The 21,997-nt window shown below is 35.6% G+C and overlaps 1 protein-coding gene and 1 long non-coding RNA gene across 9 annotated transcripts in view; one reads left to right on the forward strand and one right to left on the reverse strand.

Annotated features, from left to right (window-relative positions):
• Positions 1 to 18,246, forward strand: part of LOC109276540 (uncharacterized) — a 44,346-nt gene extending 26,100 nt beyond the window's left edge. The window contains exon 4 of the long non-coding RNA XR_002084716.2: positions 18,020 to 18,246. This is a non-coding gene — a long non-coding RNA (uncharacterized LOC109276540). The remainder of the gene's footprint in view (positions 1 to 18,019) is intronic.
• Positions 1 to 21,997, reverse strand: part of KCNT2 (potassium sodium-activated channel subfamily T member 2) — a 364,046-nt gene that overhangs the window by 247,180 nt on the left and 94,869 nt on the right. For all 8 annotated transcript variants that reach the window (XR_008424552.1, XR_008424553.1, XM_019465585.2 and 5 more), the window contains exons 2-4: positions 12,381 to 12,460; positions 10,136 to 10,235; positions 338 to 386 (exon numbers count right to left, since the gene is read on the reverse strand). Coding sequence is in view for 6 of the 8 variants with exons in the window: in XM_019465585.2 (XP_019321130.1) it covers positions 338 to 386; positions 10,136 to 10,235; positions 12,381 to 12,460 (229 nt within the window). In the remaining 2 variants the exon portion in view is untranslated. The remainder of the gene's footprint in view (positions 1 to 337; positions 387 to 10,135; positions 10,236 to 12,380; positions 12,461 to 21,997) is intronic.

Genomic DNA, 21,997 nt, shown 5'->3' on the forward strand with positions numbered 1-21,997 from the left:
TCTGATTACTTTTTCAAGGATTATATAAGGTGAATACCTAAAGTAGTTTGGGGAACTTGTGGTGCCTTAACACACTCCTTTACTCTGGTTTTCTCCATGCCCTCAAAACCTTTTTCTAAAGTCAAATCCTGATCAGAAGGGAATTCTCAAAAGGTAGAATGCAGGGCTCAGGCAAACAAAGATAGAAATAAAATTGTTTGTCTAAGATGTGCATCAAGATTAAGTAAGCAATAAAGCAAATTCATTTCTCTTATCAACAGTTTTCTCTCCAATAGTATTTCTCTGTGAAATATGATTAAATCCAGAAATATAGGGATAAAACAAAATTGTACATAACCTGTAAGCCCCATAAAGGTAGACTTCTGTTCACCCAAAAGATATGAGACCTATAAAAAAATGATGAGATATTAATTTTTACAAACATGAAAAATGCATTCATTTTAAATTTTCAATTGAAGTTGGAGATATTTAAATAATGCTTCACTAAAAGACAATAAAATATCAAAATTAAAATTAGAAAAACTTTATACTGTTTCAGTTTTCATTTTGATAATATTCACTTCTATTCCAGAAATTGAAAAATGGTTTATTTCTTATAAAGCATTTCTAATTTCGCTTTCATTCGCATGTTAATATGAAAGAAAACATAATGTCCTCTTATTTAAAGAGCGATTATGGCAAGGTAGAAAAACCTCAAACCCTTTATTAGTCAAATCTCCATTGAAAAGTCACTTAAGGGTCTGCCATAAACCCTAAGATTTTGTTATATTTAACACTATTAATATTTCGACAATATAAAGTCAACAGTATCAGTAATCAGAATAAAGTAACTTACATTATAGAACACAGTTATATTTCAGATTTGGATTTGTAGAAAATATTATACTACCAAAAAAGTCTGTGGCTGAGGTTAGAATAAAACCTTATGCAGGACAAAGAGCAACTATCTTTGAATATCCCCTGAAAATCATATAATCCCTGATGTTAAAAATTGTCTATGCTCTTCAGAAAACACCATACACTTCTAACGTCCCACAGATTATAATGTTTTAAGTAGGCTTCAAGCCCAACATGTGGTACAACTCAACAACCCTGAGTCCAAGAATCACATGCTCTACCAACTGAGCCAGCCAGGTACCCCAACTAGTTATAATTTTTAACTATACCATACTACTGCCTACATTTTTGTGTGTGTACAGCTGATTCAAATGAAAGTCATTCACAGCAATATAATCTGCTCATGAAAAGATGAGAAGAGTTATATTATGCTGACCAAAAAATGCAAATAAACAAATAAACAAGAAACCATACAAAACAGAACAAAGCCTACTCACTCTTTATAGTTATGAAGTATTAGAGGAGTCCCATAAGATATTAAGTATATTTTTAAATCCTTTTGGTAATATGTCAAAAATAACAAAGAGCAATAAACTCTCTAAAATTCTAGTTTTAAAAAGAATTATAAACTTTAAAATACCATTCAAAGAACCTACCTACCATATTAAACTAAAGTACTCTGTTATTCCAGAAATGTCATATCTACCTGGATAACCAATATCCTCAATTGCTCCAAACCAAACCTGTGACCTTTCTCTCAAAAAACTGGTCCTCTCTGGGGTGCCTGGGTGGCTCAGTCGGTTAAGCGTCAGACTTCGGCTTGGGTCATGACGTCATGGTTCATGGGTTTGAGCCCCACATCAGGCTCTGTACTGACACCTCGGAGCCTGGAGCCTGCTTCAGATTCTGTGCTCCCTCTCTCTCTACCTCTCCCCTGTTCACACCCTATCTCGCTCTCAAAAAGTTAATGAACATAAAAAAAAAAAAAAAAAACTGGTCCTCTCCATTTTTACCTCTCAGCAAATGGCACGAAATTCCATTGTGCTTGGTTACCCAACAGCTTAAGCATCATCTTAGATACTTTCCTCTCCCGTATTTTCAAATACTTAATACACAAGTAATCAAAACTTCCAATTCTTTCCACATATCTGTAGAATGCATTACCTCCTTCATCTCTACTACCACAATCATCTCAATCTAAACTACCACTTTTTTGGACTCTTGCAAAAGCCTACTAACTAGGAACCTAAGCCACTTTTTGCCTTCTACATTTTTCCTCCAAATTACTACTACACAGATTCTTTCCAAATGTATTTTAGATCACATCACTCCACTATGTATTGGCACTACACTTTTGTTAAGATAAAGACCAAAACTCTAAAATGGCATTCTTAAACTTACTCAACTGTGACACAATCCTTCCGATCACACCCTTTTTTACATGAGCTCTTCCCTTATCCTAGCTCTCAGCTCAACTGTCTCAGGGAAACCTTCCTTGAGGCGGCCACTTGATCAATGTAGTCAACTAATCTCTTTGGCAACATCACTCACCACATTTCTCCTGCCATTTATGTTGGTTTTAACTTTGCATTTATTTGCAGATGTAGTTCTTTAGTAATTATCTATTCATCAAACTGCAAGTTTCCCTAAGATGAAACAGTATGTCTATTTTACTCACCATTATAGTCCCAACGTCTTTATGAGTACATTTCTATAGTAAGCAAGGCATTCAATATAAACAAATTGATGGTACCATAAAAGCAAAACTACGGCTGATGAGTTCACAACACTGTCCTTGCCAAAACACATCTCTTATATTCTCAGTGACAAGATATGTAAGACCAAAGAGAGATATGGACACAGATTTCATAGATGAAAATGATGTGCCACAAAAACAACTAAAATTAAGTAAATAGCAATCTCTGGAAAATGATAAAGTAAATTGTGAATCAGAAGTTTGAGAGCATTTTCAAAGAGAAATTAATACTTAATATGGATTTATTAAAAGCTAGCTATCAAACAAATAGCATTTCCTTTGGTCCAAGATGTTGCTTTGATAGGTCCTGAAGTTTCATAGAGCATTTAAATTTAAATAAGACCTTGAAGAAAAGCCTTTTCTTAGACAAGGCTAGGTCATGTGGAGTAGGTTTCATAATCCTTAAAAAAAACATTTCTACAAAATCTACTATATAAATTGCAGTGTAAAGTGAGATCTCCAATGAAGGTCATCTTCTCCACCAATTTACTAAGCACTAAATTGGATAAATACAAAGAAGAATAATGTATAAATTCTAGTAAAAAGCTAGTGCCCAAACTCTTCTTTATAAAGTGAATTTATCTTGAAAAAAGAATATAGGATTTAATTTGCACGTTTCTAGATCACCTCCAGAACAAAGAAGAAGTGAAAGTGAACCTGGCAATCAGACCGTATTTCCAAATGCAGCTTCAATCCCACTGACAATAAAGTACTAGGAGGAAAGAATAGCTGTACAGGAATATTTATTGTAGCATTATTTGTAGTCGGAAAGTAGCTGGAAGAGAAAGCATCCTCGTCATCAACAATAGCAAAAATAACATGAATGAGAAAAAAATCATTGAAAAAACGATGTATACAATATTGTCCTAACTACATCAGTATGAGCATGTTATAGGTATATGTGTTTATACAGAGAGAATTTACAAAAGATTGCTCACCAAAACACTGAAAGTACTTATTGCTAGTGTTGATATTTTAGGTAATTTCTACTTCCTTTCTTTGCAATAGGTATTCATATAGTAATAGTGTATTACTTGCCATAGGTATTCATATAGTAACAATCACGAACCAACTATAAAATCATGAAAAATAAAATAAATTTCACTTTTTTAATTATAAAAAATAAAAACAAAATTTATATGATTCAGTTATTCAGATTAAACTAAGTTTATAGATAAAATCCATGTTTGAAGCATCATTATGAAAACTGGAAGAACCAGATCAAACAATGGAAGTTACAGCAACAGTTAAATATAGAAAGTTAATGACCTGTAGCCTCAGCCACTTTTCACAGCATGCTTATTTATGGCTTCTCCAAAAGGTAAGAAAATAGCTGCTAAAAATGTCTGATAAGCTTTGGCAGCTGAGGCAGAACTCCAGGGTTGAATATGTTAACCAGAAGAATAAAGCATTTGTTAAGCACAGGAAAGTAATAGGGTCAATAGGTGGGGCATAATTCATATGAAAGGACCCTGTGACTCACAAACTTGAGATGAACGCAGATTGATAGCTTTCCAAGACAACAGATACAAGCTTATATTAACATAAGTATAGTACCCGCAACCAGGGTGGAAACGATAAAACGCTCCTAATCATAACAAATACTGAGAACTGAGTACTAGGTATGGTATATAGGCTCACATCTCAACGACATATAAAATTTAGTGCATGTCTGAAACCAAGGAGACCAGGATACTGACACATAGTAGAGTCTTGACAATATATCAGGGAGATTTTTCAAAAGCTGATTCCTTTCAAAACACTAGATGTATTCATACCAGGCTACACAGCCTATCCTTAGGGTGTTAGAGGGAGGACTAAATGCTAACTCTTTGAGAGATTGGACTTTTAAGAGTTTTTCCATTACATATGCACTGGCTTAGGCTTTCTATCAACATTCCTCTCCCCTCTCCATGGTATAGAGTTGAGTGCAAAAAGCCACTCTTGACCCAAAGGGTACATTTCTCAACCTTTCAGTGAGAGTATAGTGATATCACTGATTCTCACCTGAGATATGAGAATAAAATACAAGTAAAAGTGATGTTTGTCATTTGTTCCAAAGTAATTTCAAGAAGTGTATATATACCTTCTCCATGCTTTCTTTACCTTTCTGAAAACTATAGAGGATTCTTAGGTCCCAGCATATAGACACAAAATAAAACTGGTCTGCATACATAATGTACTTACATGTTACAGAGCATGCGCGTGTGTGCGTGTGTGGGTGTGTGTGTGTGTGTATGCGTGAATCAGTGGAGAAAATATCTACACTAAAAGCACCAGCATTAGACTCTAGTAAACAAAAAAAAATCTTTTAAATTTTTGGTATATATGTTGGAGCACTTGGTGCTAACTTTAATCTCTACTGCAACTAATATACATGAGAGAAGAAAAGGTCTACATTATGACATTCCTTCCTACTGGACATCACATATTTGAAAGATACTGTCAAAATTTTATTTCTCCTTTTAATAACTGTTACCCTAAAGAAGAAATAATCTTTAAAATGTGAATGTCACTTAAACACATTTGTTGCTCTGTTAGGCACTGATTTTCAATGTAAATCCAAATACTATAAAGTATGAGCACATTCATGTACTTCTTACCTCTGTGTCTATCCCTTGATATTAAAAACTAATAATCACTTCCACAATTTTTAAAATGGAAGAGGATGCATTGGTTTTGACACACAATGAAGAACTGTTAAGCACCAGCAGGCAATGAGTCAATGCTGATGGCTCATGTCTCAATGAAATTCATAAACTGCATGGTGGAGGTGTGTTTCCTCTGCTAATGCTTTTAAATCATTTACTACAAACTGTGTGGACATCACAGTCTGTCACTTGTACAATTTCATACAATAACAATAACACTTTTTCATATCTTCAGTTTGTCCATACTTGCAACATGTTTATATCAATTTTCGCTCTGAAGAGATTTAAAAATAAAGCAAAGCAGCACAGAATATCCACAGCTTTATTATGTCAGAAACTCTAATTAAATAAATCTCTTTGCTGAATTAGCCTCATTATTTTAAAGTAGAGTCTGTGCCCATAAAGGCCACTTCTGTTTTTCATTAACCAATACTGCACTGACAATGGGAACTGAACAGAACATTGTATTCAAAATGGAGCCATAAGTTATGTTGTTATGTTTTTTAATTGCAGTAATCTGGTTTTTCAAATGTATATCCTCTATAATTATGGCTAAATATTCTCAGTAATATGACAGAGAAGTTAATTGTAGGAAACTTTGTTCCTCTTAATGTTTTTCAAATAATATAATTTTACTCTGCCATCATTCCCCAATGCCCTCTCACCCTTAGAGAGATTCTATCATGCCTAATTTTATGATTTTCAGATCACTCTAATGTACATTTTATTTATAAATCACCAAATTTTAATAACTATTGTAGTGTGCGTTTAGAAAGAAGTGTAGTGTGAACCATTTTTAATAATACATAGACAGAAAAATGTAATAAATGTAATATTCACTGCCATCTCTAGCCAGTGGCCCTTAATCATCTTGACTGTGCAACACTATCAATAAAACTGTTGAACATAATTCCATTATTTCAACAACATTCCCTGACCCACCAAGTCTTACACTAAATATGAGAGCTACAGAGGCAAGTAGAACATGGTCCTTGCCCTCCATAAGCAAACACAGAGAACATAGGCAACATGTTAAGTGTTGGGACAGAAGTAGGGTGGGGGTGGGGGTGGTAGCGGGAGGCTCAGAGAATCCCTAGAAGCCACTCCTAACCCAGAGTAAAATTGGGCTATAGATCATGATGTCAGGTAGGAATTTCAGATTAGGTGTTACCCAAGATTGTTACCCTGAAGGTCCACAAATCCTGACCCAAGTTAAAAAGGAGTAGGTAGTGATGTGGGAAACAAAGGCAGAAGGAAATGGCAGATCAAATTAAATTTCCTCATAACCTGCAGCCCATTGACAAACACTTGAGGCAAGCAGAGCAAAGTTTCTCCAGGAACTCCCTACCATTTTAATGCTAATGTTTTGCTAGAGGGAAAAACCTTAGCTAGACCATAGCTAGGCCTCCAGTATCCTGTGGGTCTTTTTTAGCATATGAAAATCTCATTGGAAACTTCCCCTGGACTTTACCTCCCCCAACTCCAGAGTATACAACCAGTCTCTCCTCATGGTCCCAGGGCAGTTCTTTCTGCCCACAGGTCCTGTCCCTGCTTTAACAAAATCACCTTTTCGCACCAAAGACATCTTCAAGAATTCTTTCTTGGCTGTTGGCTCCGGACCCCCTGAACCCCACTATCACCCCAAAACCTATCAGGTAGGGAAGCTAGGAATGGGAAACAGAAGTCCAAGAAGACAAAGCAGAATATGCAAAGGCTCAGAGACAAAGGAGAACAGAGTATGTATAAGTGGCTTGAGGTAGGTGAGCTTGGCTGGATAGGAGGTGAGGTGAGGTAAGCAAAGGTCAGATTATAAAGGACCTTCATTTATTTAGTTATTCACTCACTCGTTTAATAACTAACCACTGGTTGCCTGGGGGGGCTCAGTTGGTTAAACATCTGACTCTTGATTTCAACTCTCATGGTTCATGAGTTTCAGCCCCCACCCCCTCCCCGTCTAGCTCTGCACTGATAGTGTGGAGCCTGCTTGGGATTCTCTCCCTCTCTCTCTCTGCCCCTCCCCTGCTCACACATGCTCGCTAGCTCTCTCTCTCTCTCAAAGGTAAATAAATAAATTTTTAAAAACAAATAAATAACTATTGAGAGTCAAATTTTTTCTGAGGATTCAGACAATAATCGATGCCCTCATGGAAGAGCCACAGCAATCCATGTGCAATACACAGGAAACAAAACAAGTATACTACTTATAACATATGAAAGAGATAAAGGCAGTGGAGAAAAGTTAAAAGGGAAAAGAAAAAAGTATTTGAGGGAGTCTTGTGAGGAGAATACAATTTTAAACAGGATATTTAGGTAAAGCTTCACTGAAAATACAATTTTGAGTAAAGATCTGAGGAAGTGTGCCTTATGTTATCTGATGGAAGAGAACTCCAGACAGAGGGAACAGCAGGTATGAAGGCCTAAGCCAGCTCTGTGGCTGGTATGATCCAGAAACAGAGAAGAGGCCAATGTGACTGGAACAAAATGGGTGGAGGAGGAGGAGGAGGAGGTGAAGTTACAGGGAAGCCATGGGAAGCACCTCAGCATTCAGAGCACAGCCATGTCAAGATCTGACTTAGAACTTAAAGAAACACTGGCTGCTATATTAAGAATAAACCAAAGAGGAGCAAAGGCACAATTAGCAGAACTAATTAGGAGGGCTACTGCAGTACTCAGGTGACAGAAGGTGGCCTGTGCCAGGATGGCAGCCTTGAGAAGTGATTCTATGCTGGATATATCTTGAAAATAGAAATGACAGAATTTTCTAAGGGGTTTGCATATGCTGCAGAGTGTGAGACCAAAAGAGAAGTTAAGAATAACTCTAAAGCATTTGGCCTGAGCAACTGTTAGGTTGGAATTTGGTTCTGCTGAAATGTGGAAGGCTGAGAGTGGGGCAGGGCTAGGGGAAGGATGGCACTGTCACATGTTGAGATGTGGAAAAGCACAGAAGAAGCCAATTGGAACACGGCAACTTCGAAATGCCTATTAAACATCCAAGTAGAGAGGATGAATATGCAGTTCAAAAGGGGGGGAGAGGGGCGCCTGGGTGGCTCAGTCGGTTAAGCAGCCGACTTCAGCTCAGGTAATGATCTCACGGCCCGTGAGTTCGAGCCCCGCATCGGGCTCTGTGCTGATGGCTCAGAGCCTGGAGCCTGCTTCCGAATCTGTGTCTCCCTCCCTCTCTCTGCCCCTCCCCCATTCATGCTCTGTCTCTCTCTGTCTCAAAAATAAATAAAAACATTAAAAAAAAAAAAAAAAGGGGGGGGGGAGAGTAGGGGTGGGCGACCAGGGCAGGGACCGGGAAGGTGCTGGCTTCTGGGGTCAATGACTTAACCATGGATAAAGGCAGAAAAATATTAGTGCTGAAGGCCACAAAGCGAAGGGCAAATATAAGAACATTTCTGCTTCTCTGTATGTCAGGTGGGAATAATAAGATTAAGTGCATATTGAAGGTAATAACATAAATAAAACAATTAGACCAATGCCAGAAAAGAGCAAGAACTCCAAAATACACAGCCATTCACAGGCTGAAAAGTCCCTGAGGGTAGAGAATGTTGTATCCTGAGTCACAGAAATATAAACACATGCCAAGTATTCAATAAAGATATAGTGGAATAGCCATAATTATATTTCATTAAGTAAATTAAAATTGTACAAAGAATTATCACATAAATTGTTACATAGGAAAATTTCAGTTGTTCATCTTTAATCCTTTAATAAATACAGAATAATTTTCACTGTCTACACAAGCTGAGGAGTAACCGATTCATTTAAATGCATAATATATCATCACTTCCCATTTTATTTTGATCTTTTGTATTTCTCAATTTTATTAGGGTGAACCTCCACATGAAAAACAATTGTACAAAAGTTAACCACCAAATTTGTTTTCTGCTTTGAAAACTATTTAAATTTAGTAGGTTGGACAGGAGACCATGATGGTGATGAGTTAAAAATTATTCATGCTATTACACAGATAGTTCCTTTCCCTACTACTTCTAGTGAAGGATAGAGCCTAAAAAGGGAAGTCTATAAATGAACAGAAATGCAATTTAATAAAAGCAACATGATAATGAATGGAAAAATAAGTTAAAATAAGTCAATAAGTCGTTTAACTCAAATAAGATAAAGAGCTACACAAGCTAAATCTGAGACTTAGTAATGCATCCCAGTATATGCTGGAGTGCTTCAAAAGTCACTAGATCTTTGTTGTTGTTTCGGGTTTTTTGGGTTTTTTGGTTTGTTTGTTTTTCGATTCCACTGACAAATGAAATCATACAGTATTTCCAGTTTTCTAATTTATTTCACTTAACATAATGCCCTCAAGGAATCTTTAAAAAGAAAAGGTAACACCTGATAGAACTGAAAATACTTACATAGCTGGCATACAAAAGAGTATACCTTTTTGGAGTATATGTAAATCAAGAAGAGAGAGGTATATGGGTCTTTAAAGAGACTAACTCTATATTAAGCAATTACTTAAGAGTACTTTGGTTAGCAATAGAAATTATATGGGTGGGTATCCAGTATTAGCTTTGATAAATAGATAATAAAAGAAGAGATGTTTACTTTCCTTTAAAGAATGTTTTTTTCTTTTCTTTTCTTTTTTGAGCTTATTTATTTAAGTAATCACTACACCCAACAGGGGGCTCAAACTCATGACGCCAAGATGAGCACACTCTTCTGACTGAGCCAGTCAGGCACCCGAAGAAGAAATGTTTAAAAAAGAACCTACAACGATTATATTCATGTATTAACTGAAAGCCAGATCAACTTAATTGTGACAAATACCTAAAACATCCTTAAGAAAATAAATTCCACAGAACACCCTTCAAAATTATAATACAATTCAAAATAATCGAAAGAATGTTGTTGAAGTTCAAAGACATCTTACCATTCATTTCCTTGTGAAGGGTTTTCTAGTAGCACTCGGATTATGTATAATAAACAGCTTAATAATTTGAGAGAAAAATTGAATAGACGAATTCTTAGACCTTTAAACAAACAACAAAAATTTAATTTTCATGTTAACTTAGTTCACGAAAGTCTAAAAAAATTGCCACAAATAACTTTAAATATAGCACTTATTGTATTTAAAAACTCTTTAAATTTTAGACATCTGAATTTTAATTGGCTAAATATTGGGAAAAAAATGTGAGATTGACAGACTGCATGCACTGCAAATGGCCGCAAATATTACACCCAAGAATAAATCTTGGTTTGAGCACTGAGAAGCCACAAAAATCATGATTGGTTCAGATATGCTCAGAAGTGTAAGTATTTTTTATATCCATGAATTTTGGAATAAATTTTAGCTAGCTAGAAAATCTAGCTGCTTACAAATCCACCAGATAAGTTATACATCCTTTACTTTCAGAACACCTTGTAGATTTGATTGTAAAGAAATTATAATCATGTATATAATTATATATTATACACTCAGTAATTACACAATTATAGAAGAATCATAATAGCATTTGCTGGAAAATACATATACATTCACACACATTTTAGTTCTATCAGTTGAAACTTACTTTTTCCTTTAGGTTAAGTACTAATGCAATCTTAGATATTTGGGGGGTATTAAGACTGTCATATATGTATCTGTGAAACTGTGTAAGTCACAGTTATGAGGCTTATAATACTTAATGATGAAGAAGAACAATTAACATTAAGCAAAATATGCTTAAAGTCTGATTAATAGAAACATTACCGTTCCTGCAATTATCAGGTGGTATCTGATTCATGCATTATGAATAAAATTTTGAGAAAGGTCTTCTTATAATTATTATTTAATAAAATCTGCAAGTGAAATGTCATTTTTTTTCTCTGCTATATGTGAGTGTACTTGAGGTAACATTTCTTAACAGTAAAAGATTAATGCCTATTAATTTTGTAATTTTCCTAGGCTTCCTTATTAAAATGGCAGGTACACTTTTTACGGGTTAACTTCTTTATAAAGTCTTTTAAACTGTTAATGAAATTGCCCTGGTTTTATAGAACTGGTCTCCTCAAAAGACTGCTTAATCAAAGTTGGCTGCTGGTAAAGTATTCAAATAACGCATCTATATTTTCTGGCCTGGAGAGATAGAATTATTAGCATTAAGATCAAGAAGACCTTCTATTCAAATGATATGGCCCCATTAGTTTACATCTATTGGTAGGACTTCCTTGGAAATTCTAAACAACCAGGTTAGAGAGGCATTAGCTATTCTTAGCCTTACCTTTGCAGCTAAGTTGCCATTAAGAATCTCTAAGCAGTGTGCCTTACAGTCTGAAATATTCCTTAGAGTCAGTATTTTGATAACTTCCAACAATGCAGGCTTTTCTCTTTGAACCCTATAAGGGCACAACTTAATCGAGACCACCCAAAGAAGATTCCAAGATCAAAATTCAGAAAGAACAAAGTCTACACCACTTTCCAGTAGTAGACCTTTCCACTATTTGTTGACATTTTAAGCAATAATCATATGAAAAATTGCATCCTGACTCATTATTTTTGGCTTTTTAAAAATATGTGGTATTACAGGGAGGCAACAGGTGTCATTGACCCATCAGCCTTGAATGGTCTTAGCTCAGTAACTATGCCAATTTCATGTCTTCCTCAATTTGCAATGTTTCCCAAACTTATCTGATGAGAAGAATCAGTGGAGTATGAAACTGTGCGCTGAGCCCTACACTTCCTGATTCAAAATCTCCAGAAAAGGATGTTAGTAATCTGTACATTTCAGAAAACCCTAGATGTTTCTTATTATCAGGCATGAATGGGAAACATTAAACTCTTCCCCAGTAAATCAGACAGTTGTTCCCATTTGGTTAGAGCCTTCTCAAACCAAGTTTTACATGTGCCTCACAGTTAAAATAAGGGGACCCCTCATTTAATTATTTTCCTCACTAATCCAAATGGCTCTCTCACAAGTCTACCTACTGGTGTGGGATTTGGGGAACTGCAGGTATTCAAACACCCTAACACCACCACATGTAACATCAACAGCTTTCAGAATTTTTACTGCCTGGCAGACAAGATTATCATATTTATTCTACATAAAACATATTTTGCTAAAGGATCGCACAGCTGATTTTTTTTAGTTAAACATATGTATAAACATGTTGATGGGAGAATAAAATGAATGACTTACTTGACCTCTGGTTTTTGATAAAAAATAACTTTAGTCTCTCTTTAAATGTGTTTTCATTCATATAGAATTCAACTTGTACCCTGCAAGCAGAAGATAACAATATAATTAAAAATAATACATAAAGAATAAAATTATTTTATTTAATGCATTATAATATACTTTGAACAAATCCCTACTACAGAAAATGAAAATTGAGTAAAATACTCAATTTTTTGTAGAGAACCCGTTACTTTCCAATTCTAAACATAGTAAGTTCAAATATCTTACATATTTAATACTATTATCAGTATTGGTGGATGTAATGAGTGGTATGGATGATTCAAAACAGCAGTAATATGTGTCTTTGGAATAATTGTGAATCAATGTTTTCCCAAGTTTTTCCCGTTATTAAAATGAATTGGATGTTTGAACAGCGTCAATGCAAACTGATCCAGTTTGACCCCCACCACCCAAAGCACTGCATCAGAATCTTAAGGGCCTGGGCCAGAAAATCTATTTTTAACAAGTCCTTCCCTTCATCTTGAGCCTATATGAAACAGCACATTATGGGACATTTTACCATTTTATTTATTTATTTAGGCTCATATTAATATACACATGATCAACAAAGGGTAGTAATGACAAGTAGAATGTTAAAGTCAACATAGATACGTTATAAACCAGACAAAACAATGAAGGAACTGAATATTATATATGTGATGTATAATAAAATAATATCAACAGTCTAAAAAAATAGTAGCATGCTAATAAATACATTTGCTTTCTCCCTAAATTCCAGCAAACTTCTCTCATGTGATAAGACACAATATTTTAGGAGTGTCTGGGTGGCTCAGCCTGTTAAGGACCCATGGCTCAGGTCATGATCTCACAGTCTGTGAGTTCAAGCCTGACATCAGGATCTGTGCTGAGGGCTCAGATCCTGGAACCTACTTCCGATTTTGTGTCTCCCTCTCTCTCTGCCCCTCCCCTGCTTGGGCTCTGTCTGTCTCTCTCTCTCTGTCTCTCTCTCAAAAATAAACATTAAAAAAAAATTTAAGACATAATTAATATTTTTTAAATATTGAGTGAAAAGAAATATCATGTTCATGATGATTTGTTAATGATCATCATTTGCAACTTTCTTAATTAAATGGTCTCAAATACATTTATTTATTATAAGTTATGATTCCAAAACAGCTACAAACACACTTTAATGTTTACACAAACATTACACTTAATTTCATTTTTCCTAACACCACGAAATTTTGATCTTTTGTAACTGGTATTTTGAAATTTGTTTAATATTTGTTTATTTTTGAGAGAGAAAGACAGAGCATGAGCAGGGGAGGAACAGAGAGAGAGGGAGACGCAGAATCCGAAGCAGGCTCCAGGCTCTGAGCTGTCAGCACAGAGCCTGACGTGGGGCTTGAACGCATGAACCATGAGATCATGACCTGAGCTGAAGTTGGACACTTAACCGACTGAGCCACCCCATGGCTCATGGGGTGCCCCATGAACCCCATGTAACATGGTGCATGGTGTACATGGTGCCCCATGTAACTGGTATTTTGTAACTCTTAATTCCCTTCACCTATTTTGCACCTCCCAACCGCCATCCTCTCTGGCAACCACCATTCTGTTCTCTGTATCTCTGAATTTTGTTCCATTTTGTTTGTTCATTTGTTGCATTTTTTAGATTACAAACTTAAGTGGAATTTAATGGGGATATAGTGTACAGCAGGGTGACTGTGGTCAATATTAATGTACTGCAAATTTGAAAGTTGGTAAGAAAGTTAATCTTAGGGGTGCCTGGGTGGCTCAGTGGGCTAAGCAGCCAACTGGATTTCAGCTCAGCTCATGATCACAAGGTTCAAGAGATCAAGCCCCGCATCAGGCTCTGAGCTGACAGCATAGAGCCTGTTTGGCATTCTGTCTCTCCCTGTCTCTCTGCCCCTCTCCCACTTGTGCTCTTGCTCTCTCTCAACATAAATACATACACATCAGAAAAAGAGTAAATCTTAGAAATTCTCATCACAAGAAATGTTTTCTAACTCTGGTGACAGATGATAACTAGATTTATTGTGGTGATCACTGTATACAAATGTCAAATCATTATGTTTACATCTGAAACTAGTATAATGTTGTATGTCAACTATACTTCAATGAAATAATTGCAATATCCTCTAGCAGAACACTTACATATGCATGCCTATGTGCATGTACACACTCCCATACACACATACACAAACTTACATACTCACACACGCCACAGAAGTGCATGCACACACATAGAGACACAGAACTCCAGTAGTATCTTAGAATCCATCACTGAGTCTTTTCCCTCATTTTTTTGATTGAAAAGGCAGTTCATTTTAAATAAAGTAATTGTAACACTGATATCAAGCTAAATTATTTCAAATTTGATATAGATAGAAAAGGAAATTTGAAAGGACGTATGGCTATTACACAATAATTCAGCAAAGACCGTGCAGATTTGCTCTAGAGTTAACAAATTTATAAGAATAGGAGTCCATTCTTCTGATAATATCTGAACTTCAGTACTGGGTATATAACAAAGGTTTAACTAAAAGGAGATCATTTAAAGCCTGATGCAAAATAATGAGATTCTGGGAAGTGTCTCATATGAGGAAAAGTTTAAGGAACTGGAAATGTTTAGCCTAAATATGAACAGTTAGCAGTAATTATCTTTATTTTTAAAAAATTTTTTTAAATGTTTATTTACTTTTGAGAGAGAGACAGAATGCGAGCGGGGGAGGGGCAGAGAGAGACAGAGACCAGAATCCAAAGCAGGCTCTAGGCTCTGAGCAATCAGCACTGATCCCCACACAGGGCTAAAACTCCCAAGCCCTGAGATCATGACCTGAGCTGAAGTCAGATGCTCTATCAACTGAACCACCCAGGCGCCTCAAAGGTTGTCTTTAAATATTAAAGTGGTTACCACTATTAACATGACATGACTCAATACATGATCCTCTATTGTATATAATTAATCATAGAGAAATAGGAGAATTAGGAATGAGATTACCCAATTATGAAATGACCATCATTGTGAAGTGGAGAGCCCTCCAATATATATAATTGTGCCAAAGATTGGAACAGCTTGTAATGCAGTGACTTTTTTTTCCTGAGATAAAGACAATTTTGCATGAGGCAAATTCTCTCATTAAATGACTTCCAGATTCCTTTCTCATTATAATATTATATGAAGTAAAACTCTTAATTAATCTAGTTCTCTAACAGAGTTTAGTGTTTATCCTTCCTAATTTTTTTCATGATTTTAATTTATTTTATATAACCTCTTTGTATTTCCCTTTCCAGATTTAAATATGCTTTTCCTTTTTTCCTTCTCCCCTTCCTCCTTTCCTTCCTCCTTTCCTTCCTTCCTTCCTTCCTTCCTTCTAAACCCTCTCCTCCCATCTTTCCAAATTTACCTCTATCCAAATAGGTCAACTTAGTGCACTCCTTCTGGACTTCCCCAGAACCTCACGGTTTTAGTCACATTTACGCCAATATAATAGTGGAATTATGATTGTACTTAATAAAAATAAAGTAGAAAAGCAATTACTAAGTGGTATCTTCTCCCATCGACACATTTTCATTGTTTAATAATATTAGCTTTATACTGGTCAACAATATTTTATTGTTTTATTTGCATAGATCCTATATTTCTTTGTGACATTTATTTGAGTATTTTATAATTTTGGTTGCTATTTTTAAACGGTTTTGTTCCAACCTTTAACTTTTGGTTTTGGTATTGTAAATGGTTACCATGTTGAATTCCTTTACATGTAGTAATATTATTTTTCAGGTTTATTGCTTGGGTTCTCTGGGCGGACTATCATGCCATCTAAAAATTTCCAATATTTCTGTTTACATTTAGCTGTTATTATACTGACTAGCATTTATTGAAGAAAAAATACCAACTGCGGTTTGTGTTCTTAAAAGGCCTCTTGTGCTTTAGCGATTATTATATTGTTGACCCTGGAATTTCAGTAAATATTTCTATTTTACTAAAAATCATATCAGGAGTAGAGGGATATTGATTGTTATCAAAAACTAACTTGACTCTATCAAACTGATAGTACCTTGCTGGGATTTTTTTTGACATTGATTTGGTGAATTATTTCAACAGTTTTCCTATTATGCAATTATTTTTCAAGTCTGGAATAATTTTGGTAATCATTAATTATTCAGGTAATTTACTGGTGGATTCATTTTCTTATACTTTAAGGAGTTTTTCTTCTATAGTCATAACTAAGATTGATGTACTATCATCTTTAGATTATTCTGATAACTTCAAATACAAATTGAAAAACTCTCCAGATTTCTCTATAGTCTGTAACAATTTTAAAGACTATAGAGACGTTTTGTGCAACCATCATCAATTTGCCTTATATTGATTTTAATTTGTTACTTTTTTTTCTTCTCATTGTGTTACTCTGGTTACTTGAATTTAGTATAAAAATCATGCAGGATCTTGTTAAAAACCAATTTCCTTGTTTCACTCTTAAAATTCCTCTTCACTAACTCTGAAGTCGGCCTCACCACTTTAATCACACAAAAAAAATTCTGTCCCAGACTGTCCACACACCGTTCTTTCAGAAACACTATTTCACTTTTTTCAAGGGCTAATAGTGTCTTGGGCTCTGTTTAGGATGTCAAATATTTGCAGGGGTACCTGGGTGGCTCAGCTGGTTAAGCGTGCAACTCTTGATTTTGGCTCAGATCATGATCTTGCAGTTCGTGGATTTGAGGCCCGCCTACATTGGCCTCTGCACTGACAGTGCAAAGCCTGCTTGGGATACTCTCTCTCCTTCAATCTGTCCCTCTCCCTTCTTTCTCTCTTAAACTAAATAAATAAATAAAAACTTAAAAAAAAACCTAAACATTTGCCAATGTTCTCTTTAGAACTTGTAGCAGATATAGAGAACTACCAAAAGAAAACTCTTCCTATATTTCTACTTGGTGCTGCTCCTTTCTGCCTCCCTCTGATTCTGCAATATCGGTCACAGAGTCCGTGCATGAGTTTTTATGACTATACTCATTTCAAACAAGGCACTATCTGCCTGGACTTTCTGGTCCAGCAGGCAGGTTCAGTGGATACATGCTAGTCTATTTATTTGTTGGTGGTTGTTTTTTGTTTTTGTTTTTGTTTTTTTGGAAAATCTACATTTGGATGTCAAATTAATGTACATAGCTCCCATTGCAATTCCCATGTCTAAGAACTTTTCACCTGACATCATTTCTGTATTTTTAAATTGGGGCATCCTTCTAATTACATGCTTGGTGTTCTGACTCCAAAGACTAAGGAGAAAAAGTAAAATCTCTCCGTATACTACTGCCAAGCTTCTCTCACTTTATCCCCACCACTACTAATCTTAAATGCGGTTTATGATTATGAGAATTACAACTTTTCAAATACACATTACTGTGAATGTGCACCTTATTTTCTCTAAATTCATTGTTATGCACTGAACTATAGTTCCCTAAAATAATATGTTGAAGTCCTAACCCTAGTATCTCATAATGTGACCTTATGTGGGAATGAGTCATTGCAGACATAATTAGTTAAATTAAGATGAGATCATACAGGAGGAGGATGGGTCCTTAATCCAATACCACTGGTGTCTTTATTACAGGAAAATTTGGATACTGACATAGAAGAAAAATGGCCATGTGAAGACAGAGACAGAGACTGGAGTTTTAGGGCCACAATCTTAGGAACACCTGGAATACCAGAGGCTGAAAAGGCAACAAGGATTCTCCCTCAGAGACTGAAGAGAGCATAGCACTACCAACAACTTGATTTCAACTTCATTACTCTATAGCTGAGAGTTAATAAACGTCTCTTGTTGTTAGGCACCTAGTTTCTGGTTTTTGGTTATGACAATCCTTGTAAACTAATACAATCATTTTCTATGATGGTGACAGTAGCATTTCTCAGTTCTATGAAGTAAGTCCGTTAGAATGTAAGTTCCAAGAGGGCGAGGAATGTATTGTTTTGTTCACGCTTGCATCTTTAGCCTGCCACATTATTACTTGGGACCTTTTAGGCATTAACTATGACTGACTGAAGACCTGAATGAAAGGGTAGATTGGTCCCCAGTTCTATCTTTGGTACAAACCTTAAGGAGTCTCTGTGGATAGTACAGTAGGAGAGATAAAAAGCATTTTCCTTTCCTTCCTTAAACTATTTGAGGGTGCAAACCCTGGGTTTGTAGTGAGCTCAATCCTTAGAAGCTCTTTCTTATTCCAACTTGATCTTCCTTATAATTAAAGATAATTCCATGTGGGTTTCTATTGTTGTTTCAATATTATTTAGATTTACTTATTTGCCCTATCTCCCCATGATTTTTATGAATATTTTGGAAAAAATACACTATCATGCTTAATTTTTAAAATGTTGATATGGCTTGGTTAAGGCAGTCATCAATTTTATTTTATAGAAAAAGATACTTTAATTCAAAGAATTTTAGTGAATTGCCCAAATTCATAGCTAGTACTGGGGCAGAATTGGGACACTGTTCTTTCCATTACTTCTTCTTGCCTCCTGCTTCCTCACCAGTAGACTCTTCATTATTAGGAGAGTTCTGGGTCATTTGTGAAATATTACAAAAGAGCATTGCAAACACCAGACCTACCAAGGGATAAAGACAAGTATTTGTTTAGTTGTGCCCTTTGAATATTGACTCTAACCCAGGTATCTATTTCCAAATATTCACTCCTAACTTCTGGTAACTAATTTATTTAATACAGCAACCATTCAAAGGGAGCCTTATAAAAAAAATAAATAAATGAATGAATAAGCCTACCATCAATTCTTCATCTTAAAAAAATAACTTCACCAGTTCTTGCTTAAGTGCTTCCAACGGGTTTCTACCCAGCTTCCAACCTTTACTACATGCACAAAATCAAGTTCACTTTAAATACTCTTAAGTCCCTCCTAAATTTTCCAACCTCTCTTTTTGCCTATCCAATTCTTTTCATAATTACTCAAGCCTAAGTTTCTCACCTTAAGTCAGTAACATCTTATGAGAACTCAGAGATTAATTCTGATGACTTTCAATAGGATTCTCTTATTTTAAAAAAAAATTTTTAACATTTATTTATTATGTTTGAAAGAGAGAGAGACAGAGCACGAGCAGGGGAGTGGCAGAGAGAGAGGGAAACACAGAATCCAAAGCAGGCTCCAGGCTCCAAGCTCTCAGCACAGAGCCCTGTGCAGAGCTCAAACTCATGAACTGTGAGATCATGACCTGAGCCAAAGTTGGACGCTTAACCGACTGAGCCACCCAGGTGCCCAGATGTTCTCTGATTTTTAAAATGAAATTTAAAACAACATCATTTTTGGAAAGATAACCCAGGTAGTATAGATACATACTCACAACACATACGCACACATATATGCACACGGATATGTGTATGTGCGTGTTTGAATGTATATATGTAGTGATGTATTGGTAATGAGGGAAGAATCTGGGGTGCTAATCACTTATCAATTTTCTTTCATTATACATAATGCTGATAGCTGTTCAATAGTTGCATTTATGTTCTTGTCACTCCCTGGTAATCAAGGCTTGCAGGTAGCTGGAAATACATAAGCTTGTGGTTTCCATGGTAAAACACATTACAGTCCACCCAAGAGTACTTTTATATTCAAGTCTCTCTTCAGTTAGAAAACTCATGTGTTCATGTGCAGTGTTCATTTTCAGGACCTACTGTCTGGACTTCCTCATTTTATTTAAAATAATTAAAGGTAGGCAAGCCCATTTAACTTAATTTTGCATGGGAAGCAAAAAATAAAGAAAGCTAGGATAAGTGTAAAGGTACATTTTTTCAACCTTAAGTTGCAAGGAGATTTTGCCTTTTCATAGCCCTGCCCAACTGCATAAGCTGGGTGCAGTCCTAGTTCAAGCCATTAAAAAAAAGAAAAGAAAAGAGAAAAGAAGAAGAAAGAAAAGAGGAGAGGGAAGGGGAGGGGAGTGGAGGGAGAAGGAGGAAAGTGGAGGGGAAGAGAAGAGAGGAGAGGAGAGGAGAGGAGAGGAGAGGAGAGGAGAGGAGAGGAGAGGAGAGGAGAAAGAGAAAGAGAAAGAGAAAGAGAAAGAGAAAGAGAAAGAGAAAGAGAAGAGAAAAAATTGCAAACAACATTTATTCATTTTTATTCTAAGTGTGTAATAAAAAGTAGCAAAAATATATAGCATTTAGACTTACAGTAAACTGTGTTTGTTATGTATTATAAATCTTTTCCACCACCACCTCAAAAAACAGATCAGATGCTTTAAGATCATGTCCATTTCTTTTCTCTCACCTCAACTCTACTTCTTCCCATTACACACACACACGCGCGCACGCATGTATACATATACATGCATAAACATATATATTTACACATGTATATACATATATATATGCATGTATACATGTACACATACATTCTGGAAGTATATACAAAGCTATTAGCCCCAGAAAGGGTTATAAGCTTACATAACATGACTAAGGCAGCACAGCCCCACCACAAACCTAACAGCCTCCCAATCAAAACTCATAACAGCTACAACATGCAAATCCTCTTTTCTTTATCTCTATACTTGTAAGAAGAGGATATAAGATACCACCTAATCTCTAACTCAGATTGGAATAGTGAACCCAGTCATTTAAAAACCTTGATGAAAAATATAACAGTGCTCATGCAGCCCAGGATGGCTAAGAATGGCAGGGTTAAATAGCAAAACCCAGTTTGGTGAGGGAAAAAAATGCGTGTTTTCAAAGAGGGACCCATTGGATCTCAAGAGTCAAGTCATGTTAAACAGATACTAGTTGTTAGTATGAATCCAGAAATTACAAGAAGACACTCATGTATAGTGAAAGAAGTGCCTTTTAATTTTATATAATTATTTGCACCCATGACATAAGACTTTAAATCCACCCTCCAAGCAGCTCTTCCATTTGGCACTCATAAGTTATATTTCACTAATGGGCACAGCTCACTAGGACACATATATTTCTTTAGAATATTCTAGTACTTAGCACTCATAACTCAGGTAAAAGTAACATATATGACTTGAAATAGGTACATCATATTGGGTTAGATATATTTAAAGATAAGGTCACACAATTTGGAGGAAAAAGGGAAAATAGTTGCAAATGGAATTTCACTCCATAAATTTTAACAGTAAAACTAAATGGGTTTTCTAGGGAAATTGACTCTTTTCCCACAGCAGTTTGTATGTTCATTTGTTTGTTTATTTCACACTGCAGTATAAGGATTAAGTGAGAGAACAGCATGGACTTTGGAATCAGATTATATGTACTTGATTATCAAATTTGCTAACTTTTATTTACTGTACAATGCAGTTATTACTTCTGTTAACAGAACTGTTATGAAAATTAAAGAGGATACTTCATATATGAGCCTACAAAACTGAATAATTACAACTGATAACTTTTTTCTGGTGTGTTGGTAAACTTATGTCAGTTTGATGTAGTTGATTCCTCCAAGAAACATTTCCTTAAGAAAAATAAGGATATAAGGCAATAAATAACTTCACTGTTTACTTCAGAAAATTCCTAAAGATCAATTTATTGGAGACAATAGTCTGTTCACCTAGGCAAACACA

The sequence above is a fragment of the Panthera pardus genome, unplaced genomic scaffold (assembly GCF_024362965.1).
Source record: "Panthera pardus isolate Hobbes unplaced genomic scaffold, ASM2436296v1 HiC_scaffold_21, whole genome shotgun sequence".
NCBI lineage: Eukaryota > Metazoa > Chordata > Mammalia > Carnivora > Felidae > Panthera > Panthera pardus.